The 16,595-nt window shown below is 35.7% G+C and overlaps 1 protein-coding gene across 1 annotated transcript in view; it reads left to right on the top strand.

The window, feature by feature from the left end:
• Positions 1-16,595, top strand: part of LOC145672864 (uncharacterized) — a 432,953-nt gene that overhangs the window by 204,343 nt on the left and 212,015 nt on the right. The window contains exon 4 of the mRNA XM_081742034.1: positions 10,145-10,211. Within this exon, the coding sequence (XP_081598160.1) occupies positions 10,145-10,211 (67 nt within the window). The remainder of the gene's footprint in view (positions 1-10,144; positions 10,212-16,595) is intronic.

The raw sequence follows: 16,595 nt of genomic DNA, 5'->3' as shown, positions 1-16,595 counted from the left end.
GAAAGGAACTGGTCATCCTCTCCCTGCTGTACTGGCTTAGTAAATAGCTCATACTAATTTTGTTAGATAAATAAATAACTAGGTTGTGCGTTGGAGAAGAACACGAAGTGGAAGCATTACCAAAAGCCAGAGCCATAACTAGAGATTTCAGCGCCCGGGGCGAAGTAGAATTCGGTGCTCGCTATACTCATGTTACCAGACTTTTCCTTATGTGCTTTTTAACATACAAGGGAAGCAGCTTTTGTTGTTATGCTACGCTGAATTTTTATCAAGCTGCTTGGACAGACCATTGCAACAGTCAAAAGCGATCATTACGTAGTCTTTTAGAAATGAGAGCCGTTTTCAAGAGGCTTATTTTGTACTTTCGGTTAAACTTGACAAAACTACCCTTGGTTGTATACAAATCCACTTGGAGAACAGTTATTGAAACTTACAACTATTTACGTTTCATACTATCAATAACAAATGAAATTTCAATACATTAGAAACTATGTGCTTTTATGATGTTCGAAATGAGTGACTGCATTGATTTCCAGTAATAATTGTAAAGTTTTGAAATATTATTCTATATGTGATCACACAACTACCATTTTAATTTTGATTCGTTTACGGCAAAATAAAATAAAATAAAATAAATAATAATAATAATAATAATAATAATAATAATAATAATAATAATTATTATTATTATTATTATTATTATTAAAATGTAACAGAAATTGGAATTCTTTTTGAATTTCTCAATATTGATGGATGGAGCTGAAGGATATGTTTAATATTCGTATTTAAAATCCAAAATATAGTTTGGCTATTACATATGTTTGAAATGATAGTAATTACTTTATTTCTTAGTGAGTGAAAGTTCCAAATTTAAGGTTACTTATTATTAATTAACATGTTAAAAATATATTAACACACTTATACTATATAATATGTGTGTATATGTTTTGTATATATGCAAATAGATAAAAATATCACACAACTAGATACGTATGCAGGAAAAAATCCTGGCGATACAAGTAGCTGATGGAGAAATGATCTTAATAAATTTCTCAAATTGGAAGCATTTCATATATCAATGGAATTTTTAAAATATCACTGGCAGCGATCAGTCTTTGAAAAACACGAAATTTGTTGGATTAGGTTCTGACCCCTTAAGCTCTATTCTACTGTACAGCTGCTTCAAATTAGAAAATTTTATTATTTTCCTTGTTTACCTTCATTTTCAATATTCCCGCGCAAACAGCACCTTGCGTGTGTCTCTACACTCCTCTCATTTTCATACCTTCATTCTCAGTGTCGTGGTTAATCTGATTGGGTAGAAAAGTGTGATTAACTAAGCAAACTCATCACCAGCAAAACACTGTATACGTATTTCAGACTTTGACCGTTTTCTATTTTGAAAATGCTCCTGCGTACACTATAAGTCATTACTCTGCACCTTGTATACCACATCGTTATTAACAAATCATTATTTTTGTTTAAAGTAATACGTAAAACCTTAGTGAGACTGATATTGAAACGTTTGGATTGCGAGCGTAGCGATCAAGAAATTTTTTAACAAATCCATTTCTTTGCAAACTAACAATAATATTGATTTAATGGGCGCCAATATACTACTTTTTCGCGGTGACGGTCCTGCTTGCCGCCCCTTCCTACACGACCCTGCCAAGAGCTTGAGTTGAGGTTGAGAGAGAGTCGAATGATGTAATTATGTTCATGAAAGAATCTGTAATAAGTTTTTTCCGTTACCGAATCTACGGAAAGGAAATATGTCCGCGAATGACCTAATGAGAGTGAAAGTGTAACCGCATGTGGCATGTTGCCCTGCAGACGTTTTACCCACACGAAACGTGTCTCAGCTAAAAATTCCATCTCTTCATTAATTAGTATAACTGCTAACAGCAGAATATTAACAAGGAAGCGCTGAAGATCGTAATTATCACATTTGCTTCTTTGGGGCATATTACTGTAAAAGTAAACAGGTTCTGACACTCAGTTGTATACGTACATATATAAATTTGCCATGAACCTGTTCCCTTTTTATTTTATTTATTCTTTAAAGTTAGAGGTTGCGAGGCAAAAGTATACTGAAAGTATTAAAATCAACAAACAACAAGAAAGGGGAACAATTTGGAAGAAAGTCGACAAGCGCCTACATTTTCCCTGCTTTACGACTGATGGAACTGAGGAAAAGCGCTGATAGACCTCACTCAGGATGGCTGGCGACTGGATTGCAACTTGGCATCTCGTGCTTGTGAAACAAGGGTTCTAACCATTAGCCTACGCCTATTCGGCAAATAAATACAGAGGAGCTCCGTAGATGAAAGACGTCGAGAACATCTTTCTGAAAATAGTTGGTTAAGAAACGGCTGAAACGAACTAAGAGAGTAGAGAACTTTACAATTGCTAGGTGGCTGAATATTATATAATAAAAAGATGAAGGCGTCTAAACCAGTGAATTACGTTGATCGCACGGGAAATTAAGTTGACGAAAATTTTGCTTGGAAATTAGGGAAATTTTTTGAGAGGCTAGGAATAAAATAATGAAAATACAAAAAAGTAACCTGAAAATGGCTCTAGTAAGAAAATTTTTACTTCTGCGGTGATGAACTTTTGCATCACATAAGTCAGGGATCTTCGTCCTATAAGATAGGGCCTATTGCGAGTCACTTCAATGACATCTGCTTTTAATCGGATTTTCATGTAAAAGTTCTGAAGAATGCTCGGGACACGATAAGGACGTTTGTGGGCTATGGGTTGAAGACTCCTGCTCTCAACTCGTAAAATTAGTTAGTTTGTTATTGTTTCTCGTGCACACGTTTACTTAATACAGTGGAGTCTTTTTAATTCGAAGTCCAAGGGGACACGAAAAAACTTCGAATTATCCAAAATTCGAATTATCCAACAACATTCATTTTCACATACATAACAACAAACAAACCAAAGTACTGTGCATCAAAAACATATTCATATAGTGTAGACTTTACCTTTAAAGCAGCTTGTTATTTGCGTGATCGAATACCGCAAACTAACAAACGATATTGACTCCACATAATTCAAACTACGTGTACAATGGAAAGTATATTTACGTACAACACTACAACACACATTGAATAGCCCAGACAATTGAACACCAGTAACAATTTGAATATTCTGTTCTCACTTTTAAGAAGTCGTAAAACTGATTTGCTTAAATTTGATTGTTTTTGTACGGTCAATAAATCTTGAATTTCATGCATTGCGTGGAATACGATATTAATAACATTTGGTTGACTTTATCAATAATTCATCTCAAATTTTCAACCAATTCTGAAACAAGATGAGATTGGCACACGTTCTCTATCTTTACTTCTTCCCCAACTCATCTTCATCTTTATCATTACATAGATTTTCTATTTATCTTTTGTATTACTCTTCCCTATGGCTGCATCTGGATAACTGAAAACACGTTAAAACTCTATTTCTCTGTTTACATCTGTCCAACATTAAAAATTTTGAACTGTATTTACTTCGAATTATCCAAAACATAGGTTCAAAAGTTCGATTTATCCACGATTTTTTACTATTGTTTTCAATACAGTTTTAAAGGGGAATGGACTTCTGTTCGAATTATCCAATATTTCGAATTATCCAAGTTCGAATTAACGAGACTCCACTGATGTTGTTGAATTTGATGAAGTTTAGTTAACGTGTGAGTAAGACTGAAAGAAACCCAGTGTATCGTGTATTTGATAAGTAGCATTTGAAGATCAGAGAGTGAAAGTAATGCCCTGGGACACAGCCACTCGAAATGTATGTTGAACTTCGAATGTTGTTTTGATTGAAAGAAGCGTTAATAGAAAAGAGTTGTAATTACAAGACAGCAAAATTTGTCTGTTTTTTCTGATAATATTTCTATGATACTTTAAGCCGTATTTGCTAAGTGCTACACGTGTTAGGGTTCGTTGACACACGCAAGAGTTTTTTTCAAATATTTATGTTGATGATGAGTTGTCGTGTGTATGTATGTATAGAGAGTTGTAGTGCGTACAAATTGATGTTTGGATCAACAATGTAGCAGAGTATATGAGAAGCTCAGTGTTTCATTGTTTGAGCCTCTTTGCCCTTTTAGTAATGGATCGCAGCTCTCGTCTTCTTTTCAAAATGTCTCTTTCCCTGAAAGAACTCCAGTTAATGAGAAACTCTGAGGAGATTGAACTCAACACTCTCTGCTTCTTTTACAGAAGATATTCTAATATACACTCGTCTTTTTATATTTTTTTTCGTTTGTTTATGTTGCGTGGGGCGAAAGAAAGCTAAACAAAAGATTTCATTTTGGAACAGAGCGCAAGAGCTGTTGGTTATTATGAAGAAATCTTCGGAGATTCTTGCCCATCCACTCAGCGTCTCTTTGCAACAACTGCTGATCCTTTGTCAAGGATTGTTTGTACTTTCTTCTTGATTGGGAATTCATATTACTTCCCCCAACCAAAGAATTCTCAGTTAAATGTCTCAAAAGACGGGAAGACATTGCCTAAGCAATCAATGTGCACTGAAGCATATTCTAATTTGTATCATATTCGGGACTGAAGCAGGACTAGGAGAGAAATTAGCTCGAAAATTCAAAATCCCCTCCCCCGATCCTGTTCTAACCTAAAATATTATTCTAGAACAATTATCCTATTGCCGTGCTTTCCTGAGAATCTCTAGTAACACAATAGCGTCAACAGAAAAATATAGGAACGGAAATTACTATTTTACACACAATAAACATTTATTCACCTTCCGCACATTAAGTTGAAGGCCTCATGAAATGACAACAAGTTGAGATGTGAACAAAATAAAAATGAACTGGAATCAAATCACTATTTTCACATCTTACGATTATGCCCTCTAGGCTAAACTATAGGAGAAGTGATTGATTATAAAGCATTTGGGAAGTTGGTAGTACGATAAGCAAAAGTACTTCGAGAAAACCTACATGTGCAACGTGCATTGCAAATTCACATAGGGCTAAATTTTGAAAAGCGCCAATCCTGGCTCGATAAGCCAAACTTGAGGCGTAACGAAATTTCCCTTAAAATCCTGGCTATGGGAACCGAACCTGAAAAGCGCTACCTTGCGTCTTATATTACCTTAAATTTGTATCCGTAGCTGACATTAAAGAAACGAAGGAAAAGAAAAGAAAAAAAAACATTGGGTCGCCGTTATTCCTTCTTACACTATAATTTATAGACCAGTAAACACAACGCTACTTACTCCAGATTCTTGTACACTACTTGCGTTGTCAATGCTAAGGAAAAGACGAGAAAAGAATGAAAGAAAAAAAATCATTTAGGATAACACCATATATCTTGCATCTCTGTTTATTTAACTTTCCTTGTAATAAACGTATAACAAAAGGACTCTCATTGACATTTATGATCGTGGATAGCTAGATTCAGGAAAAAAAAATCTTTGTATTCCGTTTAAGTTTCTTAAACCTTTTAACGCCAACACAACTCAAAGGTAAATAACAATATAAATTAAGCCGCACTGTACTAACAGTAAGAGAGTTGTTTACATTTCTAGACAATAGCACAAAGTCCTTGGTAGGCTACTTCACCAAAGGAAAATTACCAATTACATTACCACTCGCGAACATCTCATTGCAAAGAAGAGACCTATGGCTGCGTCGATTAACCTTCCCCCTTTTAGTACATAACTTTTCCACTTCACCCGCATCCAACTGCTAAGAGGGCATTTTCCCTCGACATTTACTATTAGCAGCGGCGGTAATAACATTAAACTCTGTAGTACATTATGGGGAACACAAAACCAGCCAGTGAAATTAGACTCGACTTCTGACACTCCCGCATTGAAGTACGAGCGGTATCGTACACCCACCGTCTTAACGTGCCTCACTGATCTAGTGAGCAACATCACAATCAAACGTAACAGGACAACTCGAGAATGCAAACTTAGGGTGCGGCGACTTAATGCTTAGGTTGTAGATTATATAGATATACATATGTATATAGTTATTGATAAACAATACGGAATGCCCGCTGCTAGACAGACATAAACTAGCCATCGCTAATCAATCTTTAATTTATCAAATAGAATGCCTGAGAGAATAGACAATACGGAATACCTGTTGCTAATATACATGTGCTAGATGGCAGCGAGTAATATATTATACATCTAGACAACTCTAAGAGATGATTTTTATTCAGAGCAAGAGAGAAACGGTTTTGATATCAGACTACCCCGCTGGCGTATGATTCAACTTACTGGATAGAGACTCACTCTCGTTTACTCGGACATATTACGGACAAAACTCATTTCGGACAATATTATGGACATTATAAACTGACTCGGATAATATATATATATATATATATATACACCAAGAAAACTGAGAATTATTGAACGTATATTATTGTTTGTTCATAAATAATCTGTAGTAAGATAATGAACACACGAAGACATTGATATGACGTTAGATATTATATTTAAAACAATTTGGACAACTATAAATGGTGGACAATTTCTTCCGCAACTTCCCGGATGATACCAGTTTCTTCACAAGACGGAATAAAAAGAAATAGACATATTTACCTAGTAGACAGTTACCAAAGCTCACCCGACCGTGGTTTCACTTTACGAATAGGGACACTGCGGAAACACTGTGAAACAGCACTCCAGGGTGGCGACCGGTCCTGATGACTCCTCCAACATCTCACCATGTGTACAGCCATAACCTCGGCGTGGATTGATCACGCGACGACCCCTCCTGGGTTAATAGCAAAAGCATACGTTCCGCTACTATCTCCACCAGGTAGACAAACAATCACTGCAAAGCTGCTGCAATGTTCATCCTCACAACAGCGACCACAGTTAAACACATTAAATTCCGGAGAGGCAGGCTGAGCTGACAACAAGTAATATAGGACGAAGTCCCTTGCCAAGAAAACGTAGTAAGGGTGGACGGAAATTTTCAACGTCAAGAGAAGGAGGCCATACATCAATCGAGTTCAGTCCCGGAGACAGCACAAAAGGGATTTCTGAACTTCAGCTTTCATCACATTAACAGTTAGGAAATATCTAACCAATCTCAGCCATACTTCAAAACGCACAGGTCGAATATTTGAGTAAGTTCTCTTGTGATTCTTGTTTATACCCGCTAGCCTAGCATACCGTTCGACTAAAACAGCTTCTTTAAATATTTATATTAAAGAACAGCCACTCACTGCATAGTTCACTGTAAATTAATATCCAAAAATATGGACAATCGTGCTTCTCACCACACCACGGCCACGTTCGCAGTTCGTAGTACAAAGAAAAGGTGAACCAGAGGGGGCTCTCCGCAGCCCTCTCACTTCCGGATTGGTCATTCCATACTACGCATCAGAGCGTAGAATGGAAATAACAGATTTTATAATAAAACAAATATAACTAAAGGAGAATAAAAACTATATAAACGAGCATTTATATATGCAGATTCATAATAATCCTTCCGTTTTACATGAAACACAAAAATTTAAATTATTTCAAACGATCCGAGCTACTCTCAAAAGCCGCTCAATGCAAACCATAGACATACAAAGAGAAGTAGCATACTACATCTACACGCACTAGTCCAATTGTCGACCATCTTGAATCCTTCATGAGAGTCGAGAATTGAGAAAATATAATAAGAAATAATATTAGCTGAGAGCTGATTGAACATTTCCGCAAATATTCTCTTTGAGAAAATGTAACGCTCAAAGAGGAACGTTACAATTTGAACAGAGACCACCTCGTTCCAGGGGGGTGAGCGCTCTACACTTGGCTCTTGTGCTACAAAGTAGTGTAAGGTTAAAGTTGGGGACATCTTGGAGGAATCGCCAACCTATCTTCTCTACTTATCTCCCAGTGGGTGGACACCAAGGAAGTAGGGATTGTGTTCCTGATTTTACAGCAAGTTAAATTCTGCATGTCATATCGTTCCTTTTTGAGGGAGAAATATTTGATTAATAATAAACATTATGAATATGAATGGTTCTAGAAAATGGAGCATTGAAAATAGACAATTTGAAAGTAGAGCATTGAAAATAGACAATTTAGAAAGTAAGAGCACTGAAAAATAGGCAATTTCAAAAATGGAGCATTGAAAATAGGCAATTCGGAACGTATAGCATCGAAGATAAATAATTTTAGAAAGTTACAGTGCTGAAAACAGACAATTTGAAAAATAGAGCATTGAAAATAGACAATTTGAAAAAAGAGCATTGAAAATAGACAATTTGAAAAGTAAGCAGTTGAAAATAGACTACTTGCAAAGACTACTTGGAATAATTTAGAAAATATTGCATTGAAAATGGACAATTTGAAAAGGAAGCAGATGAAAATAAGCGATTTGGAAAGTAGAGCGTTGAAAATAGACAATTTGTAAAGTAAGAACACTGGAAATAGACAATTTGTAAACTGGAGCATTGAAAATAGGCAATTTAGAAAGTGTAGAATTGAAAATAGACAATTTTGAAAAGTAGAGCATTGAAAATAGGCAATTTAAAAAGTAAGCAGTTGAAAATAGACCATTTGGAAAGTAGGTTATTGAAAAATAGTACAATTTGAAAGGAGGCCATTTAAAAAGTAGGTATTTATAAAATCCTATTGAATGAATAAACAATTGCGAAACGTTTCACATTGCAAATAATTTAACATTGTGAAGAAAATTTCTTGGTTTTACTATAATTGAAAAAACTTAAACCACGGGTTAAGAATGGACAGTTTTCTATTGCCATTCACTCCGAGGCGTAAATGTCTCCTAACAAATCAGTACATTCCGTTTTATTGTTTCTTATTTCTTCGAATTGTAAAAAATAGTCGTAGGGCTTTGGACCATCACTTTACGTCGAGAGATTTTAACTATTGAATGTGGCATCGTGACGAATGTAGGAAGATGTGAGATTTACTGGCTGTTTGTTTATTTGATGTCTGTTATTCCAAACATCCATCCTTCCGTCAGACTAAACGAAGGCAATTCGAAAGAGCAATTCCTTCAGCAACCGTAGAGAACGAAGCCGTACAAGATAGAAGTGGGCCACTCCAACTCTTCTCCACAAGCGAACGAGCACGCGACGGATAAATCTGAAGGGAGGGCCACGCTACGCACCAACAGCTCTCGTTGGTTCCTGATGTCTTTTCTCTCTCTGAGGGGAAAGGGAATCCAATGAAATGGAAAAGATAGCAGCGACGGTCGGTGTCATTGCCTAACTGTCCCAGGGCGTTTTGCTCCAATTTCACATCGCTTTTTGTTTGTTTCCTATTTTCACGCTTTATATTTTGCTGGTCATAAACAATTATTTTTTTCATAGCATATTCGATTTTTTTTTTTTTTTTGGAAAAAGGTATTCATTTTCTTGCCCACTTTACCACGATAATACATAATATAACAAATGTCCAACGACATCTATTCTCTGAACCACATTGTGACAGGAAGCTTTTTTGTTTTAATGTAAGGATCATAACAAATCATCACATTTACTCAATTGTTTTTAATAATAATAATAATAATAATAATAATAATAATAATAATAGCGTCCTCATAGTTATATGGTTTGTGCACGACCTTTGGTGTGTGGGTGTTCATATGGTTAGAAAGCCCACATCTCGAATCCCACATAAGCTCGAGATCCACATGTCTATAGTCTCGGTGCTAAAGGTGAGACGAGACTACACTGCAATCCAACCAAATAATAATAATAATAATAATAATAATAATAATAATAATAATAATAATAATAATAATAATAATAATAATAATAAGAAGAAGAAGAAGAAGAAGAAGAAGAAGAAGAAGAAATAATAATAATAACAATAATAATAATAATTCTTTTTTAACCCCATTCTCGATAACACGGCATTATAACAAACTCGGTCACCCTTCGGTTCACATTAGACTGAGTTTTCGTGACTATTGTAATTTTATTTTTTCGAAAAGGACGCATCGGAATTAACTCTCATCCTATTATATTGTTCAGCCCAAGGACACCTATCAAGTAATACTTGGAGCATAAAGTACGCCATCTTCAGAATATTTTGGTAAACGTTAATCATATTTTAGAATTTGATTAGAAAACGATAGTTAGAATAAAGAAGGGAAGGTTAATTAACTGTTTATATGTTTTATTTTCAGGAAACAGAAGAAGATCGAGAGAGAGCGTTGAGCGAGCTTCGGAGGCGAGTGAAGGACATTCACCCAGGTCAGTCTCTTCTCTGCTGTTCATAACACTCTCGATCGTAATTAAAGATGCCTCTCATTAGAATTCAGATTGGAAGCTACTTGTTTTTATAGGTCTTCGCAATACATTCGCAGTGCATCTTGGTCCTGTCGTACAGTAAATATTGCTGCCGTGCACAGTAAAAAGGAGCGAAGGTCTTTCATTTTTACGCTTCCCAACTCTGCTGCTTTTAAGTATAGGACGGCTAATAGCACGCCTTTGTCCGTCCATCCGTCTGTCAATACGTTATCAGATTAAAACTGTAACATAGCGATGGCCAAGCCGTCGATCCCGAGCTACTAGTAGCTCGCGGGGACATTTTCGGTAGACCGCGTTAAGAGGCCTCATCACTACGAAATTAAAATACCGCTAATTTTACAGTAATTATGTGGTATCTTCAAATAGAAAAAAGATAATCGAAAAGTGGAGCAAGACCTCCCTAGACAATATTATCTCGCGCGAGTTATCAAGACTCACTTATCTGCTTTCGATTTCCAGCCATTTAGAAAATCGGCATTTATTTTCGCGTTTCTAAATAACTGCAAATGCAAAGCTACTAGGTGACTCGTGATAACGCTACCTCATGCAAAATAACGTCGTCTAGGGAGGTCTTGATCCACTTTTCGATTATCTTTTATCTATTTGAAGATATCACATAATTATTGTAAAATTAGCGGTATTTTAATTTCGCAGCGATAGGGACTATTAACGCTCTGGTTGGCTAACCTTCATTTCTTCATTGAGCCGGCAGGGAGCGCTGATAACAACTGCTTGTTTCTTCCTGGTTGGTAACTCAGAGTAGGATTTAAAATCGGTATGACAGTTTAGAAGCTTTATAAGTTTGGTGACCACTGCTGTAACACATAGCGAGAAATTATTATTTTTTTTAGTTGATTCAGAGTCCCAGCAATACCTTCCAATTCTCCTCCCTTAATGCTTTATTCCAGCTGAAAGTGGTAAAAGTGTTTTATCATTATAGAGCACAAGCGGGAATAGAAAGCAAAAAGCTCTTCATTTCACTGAATTTATCGTCAGAAGAGTAGATTCCATGTTCATCCTTAGCTTCTACAAAGACAGGAAGTGACAGCAATTCACTACAACTTCTGGTTTCAATATCGATCTCCATAGAGCGAAAACGGCAAAATACAAGAAATGGCTTTTGGATATGGATTCAGTGTCTCAAAAACAATTTTTATTTCACCATTCATCCGTATATTCAATCCGAAAGTGGTTAAAATATACGGTTACCGGTTTCAGCACTGATAGCCATAGTGAAGAAATGTGAATATACAGTAGGAAGCAGTTTTTTTTTTTTTTTATGCATTCCTTTGGGATTTATTTTAATGAACGTTTCTTTTTGAATTTATGTATATTGCAATCGAAAGTGGTATAAGTCTACTGTTTGTAGTTTTCTGTGATAGGAGGCGATAAACATCTGATAAACATATATATGAATTCAAGGTCCGAAGAACAAATTCCATATCTGACTTGATTCTTCTAATAAAACCGGAAGCTATACATCTGCTACAGGGTGACCAAAAAACTCCCACATTTAAAAGACGAATAAAACAAAAACTATTGCACATATTATAACGTTGTTTACTGAAAAATATTCAGTGGCATTGAAAACAGTTTGTAATCACTTTGTTCTGTTGTTACACTCTCCTTACGAAGCCCAAGAGCTGCAGTACGCTTCCTTGCAGAACGTTCTCGGGATTTCAAAATAGTCTCATAGTCTCGATATTCCAACAGTTCTTTCGAAGTTGTCGATCCAGTGCAACATAATCTTCCGATCAAAAACATTTTCACTATGTGGAATAGCAAACTTTAAGTGAAAAACTCTAAATCACAGATCTGCTGGTTTTAAGAAAGCATTTCAACTGCGTACGTGCGTTGAGCTTCTGGCTAAACCATAATAAGGACTGCAAACGGCAGAAGAGGTGAGCGGATGCAAGTACTTCCGGGCGCGGTGGCTCAGTGGTAGAGCGTTCACCTCTGATGCATGGAGTCCCTGGTTCGATCCCGCCAAGTGTAATTTCTGGTGGACAAACATCGTGTGCGGGGTTTTTTCCCGTTTCCCCCACTTTCTTCATTCAACCATTTCATTCATTTCTCATCATCACCGTCTCCTTTAACCTAGCCAGCATAACCCTGGGACGTAAAACTCAAAGATTTTATTTCATTTATTATTATTATTATTATTGCGAGTACTCTCACTCCTCTTGCCCCTCTACTAAAAACGTTACAGCCAATCAAAAAGTAAGTGGTTTTATTCGGGTGTTATTCACTTTAGTTTATTGTGATTGCTAATTTCAACACAAATAAAACAGAATAATGAGAAACTGTTTTCAATATAATTTTATATTTATGAATAAACAAGTGTCCACTTCCAATATTTTTTCTTTTATTAACCTTTAAAATGTGGAAGGTTTTATATACTTCCGGTTTCAGCATTCAATTCGTATAATTTTGAAGTCTACCATACATACAAAATGTCAAAAGCAACTTATATGTTTGAGTTGCTACTCAGTCAATTCACGCTGGTATTCTTCGTTTATTTCGACCAAAGTAACATTATTATTTCTATCTTGTTTCTTTTGGAAGTATCAATGTTAGTTTTACCAAGTAAACAATTGTGAAATTTAATTTACCGTTAACTTACCCTGAAATTTAACTAACTAATTAACTCTATGGCCTATGGAACCCGAAGGCTCAATACCGCGCTCACAAAAGCTCTCCATTGACTTCTGTCCTTAGCCAACTGGATCCAGTTTCTACTTCGTATTCCTATTTCTGCGAGATCCATCTTAATATTGTCCTCCCATCTGCGCCTAGGTCTTCCTAATGGTCGTTTTCCGATTGGTCTTCCAGTTAAAACTTTGAAAGCGTTCCTACTTTCTTCCATCCTGGCTACATGACCTGCCCATCTGAGCCTCCTAGATTTGATGGCTGCCAATATTTGATAAACTGTATAAATACAAGATGTCGTTAAGTGGTATAAAAATTTAAAAATAACAAACAAGTTATTATTGAAATTTTAGAAGTAAATTTAAAACAAAGATTGTTATCAGAATTGTTAAAATAACCTAAAAACAACATCAAAATTTTAAAAACTTTCAGAAAAAAACAAAACTAATATACATTATAAGGATATTCTAAAACGAAAAAGAAACTAACTTTTATTATCATAAATATAATACTAGAGAAGATTACTTGAGTGTTAGCTACAGACATTTTCCCTTTTCTCTCATTAGGAGTGGAATTTATGAAAACGCTAAACCATGGATCCCCTTACTTTTTTTTATTAAATTAAAATTTATACTACAAATTTCATACCTCCAAGTTAAGAGAACCTTCCCGTTTAGCATTTTCTGAATAAAGAAATGGAATTTTGGATAGGGCCTACTACAGAAATTATCAATTCTTACCCTCTTAGATGTGGAATTTTTGTAAATGCTAAAACGTATGTTTTCTTACTTTTAATGCAGAGCCAATTTGCCGACTTTAATCTTTAAGTTCAGAAATTCGCGAGACATTCAATTGTTGGCAGAAAATTTAATCCTCCCTCTGCCTCCTTAGGACAAGTGTTTCAAAAATAAAATCTTTGTCTCTTGCTTCTGACGACGGCAATTGTCTCTCCAAATTTCACGTTTTTCCTAAAGGATTATGGCTTGGCCAGTAGCGTACGCAGGAATTTATTTCGGAGGGGATCAATATGAGGGTATTTTATATTTAAATTCCTAAAATTGCCCCTAAAATTAGTCAAAATTTACACAAAAGTCAAAATTTATGTGGGGGTCCGGACCCCCAGGACTCACCCCCTGCTTACGTCCCTGAGCTTGACCTATCATTTCTACTCCTTTATATATTATAGATTATACAGTAAAACCTGTCTTTAGCGGAATCGAACGGGATTCGCAAAAATTTTCGTTAAAGAAAGGTTTCCGGTTAACGAAAGTAGAACTATGCAAAAAAAAAAAAAAAAAAAAAGTGAATGGATAAATGGATATACTGAGATAAAATAAGATGCTGTACGTTCCTTAGTCAATTTGAAGTATTTATTTGTACTACGCATTAATACACGTAAAACTTACAATGAACAGACAAAATACTGTACACACGTAAACTTGATTTTTTCAATAATCAAGTAGGTTTTCTATATACATCGCTACTTGTCTGCTCAACTTTCCACAGATACTTTAGCCTTAGAAACCACACTAAGCATATCAGTGTAATTTCGAACAAAGGAAAATGTTGCCATTCCTTTAAACTTTTGACAAAATCTTGATAAGTCTTTAGCCTACAGTCTCCTTCCAACTCAATGCCTTATTTCTCTTCTTCCTCCACATCCTCTTCTGTCAGACTTTTCATATAATTCTCAACTAAATCATGTATATCCACTGTGTCTGCTTCCGTTTGCACGCCACTGTCTGTTTTGCTAATATATATATATATATATATAACCTGTCATAATTGTCTAAAAACTTCTAAATGATTTACTCCGAAACTTGAAATTTTCCGTTAAGAGGCTTATTTTGATTTCCATTATCCGCGTAATACAGTTTTCCTTTAACGAAGGGAATTTAACACGATTTTCGCCAGTAAATTCATGGGACATTGAAGTATTTCCGTTTAATAAAGGACCCCTTAAAGACAGGTTTTACTGTACATGATATTATAATAAATTTTTCCAAAGAACGGGGCATTTGAATAGATTAAGAGAAAATTATTACCGTGAAAATATTAAAATGAAACTATTAAAATTCCGTTCAATTCAAAGAAAGAAAGAATTCTTCTCTTGCTTTCCATGTAAAAGAAACCTTTTGCCCCAACGAAAGACTTCTCACAGCTTCTAGACCGAAGTTGTAATGTGTTTTTAAATGTAGTTGATGTTGTTATGACGTTTAACTAAAGCGTGAACTAAGTGTTTGTGGTGTTCGTCAGGTGAAGAGTCAAGAGTTGTGTGAGATGACACATAACAGCAGCCGTCAGTGACAGAGAAACAGCTGGCAGTTCCCCTCACTCTTCACACTCTCACACACGGGATACATGCTCACTTTAGTATGTCTGAGATATTATTATTATTATTATTATTATTATTATTATTATTATTAGTAGTAGTAGTAGTAGTAGTAGTAGTAGTAGTAGTAGTAGTAGTAGTAGTAGTATTTGTCCAGTACAGGTTAAACTCTGCTTAATTAAAAGCTCTCTTATTTTCACACTGATAATATTCCTTTTTATTTAACTTTTTTTTAAAGTTATCTCCACCAAACACTCGAAATTCCATACCATATATTTTTATGCGATTATTCAAGAACTTCGTTATACATAAGAATCCCATAGGTGGCGACACTCATCAGACCCGCAACTAGAGAGGGGCTAGGGGGGCCTGGCCCCCTCCTAAACTTTTCGTGGCCCCCTAGACCTTAACACAAAATGCTATTATTAATACAAAAAACACAATTTAGCTATGTGTAAGAGAATTTTTAATAACTTGCCCCCCCCCTAACATATTCATGGCTCCCAAACTTCTGTGGCCGGTTGCGGGCCTGACACTCATTAAGTCAAGGAGGCAATTGATGGCTAGCAACATTTATTAGCGTGACTGTTTTCTATTAGAAAATAGCTTGAGGCACTGAAACATTTACCGTTTTGTTCTAACTGTAAGGAATTCTCATTGTGCTCCTTGTTCTACAACCAACATTACACATATCTTATGCAAGGTTGTATAACATTTCAGGATACTATATTTCCCTTATATATTTAGGATTATAAGATTCCATTACCACGTGACTTTCTTCTCTGGAGATGACTTCATTATAGTTTACAGAGTGCACTATTTCTCATCTACCACTATGTATGGCTCAAAGGTAGAAGAAAGGTATTCTGTCCATTCTCTACTCTCTTTAATGATGAAAATTACTTTTTTGACTTCTAGTAGGGGCTGCAAGGCTTTCTCTGAGGTTGGACCTTGTTGCAGCAGTTTCTTACAGCCACCTATCCGAAGGGACTTGTCACCCCATGGAATTGATAAACAGCCACCTTTTCTGGAGTTAAGAAATGACATTGCTGTTGCTCTTGTGTATCATTGGTCATCCTTTACCAAACAGTGTTATAGTACATCCTGCTCATATTTTGATTGTCCTTCCCCCACACATTTCCTAGAAGTAAGACTACTATGCAGCTACCTAGTTTCCTTAGCAAGGAGTTTGCTGCTGGAAGTGGGTCCCTAATTTGGAAAGGTTGAGGCATAAAGTGCTACTGAATGGATCTAAGCATTTGTTTCTTTCTCCATGAAAAAGATAGCTGAAATCAAAACGAAATGTTATGTTGAAATGTGAAGTGTTCTGCGAGTGGAGAACTGTT

The sequence above is a fragment of the Thermobia domestica genome, chromosome 16 (assembly GCF_964235325.1).
Source record: "Thermobia domestica chromosome 16, izTheDome1.hap1.1, whole genome shotgun sequence".
NCBI lineage: Eukaryota > Metazoa > Arthropoda > Insecta > Zygentoma > Lepismatidae > Thermobia > Thermobia domestica.
This window is presented reverse-complemented; position numbering and strand designations above follow the sequence as displayed.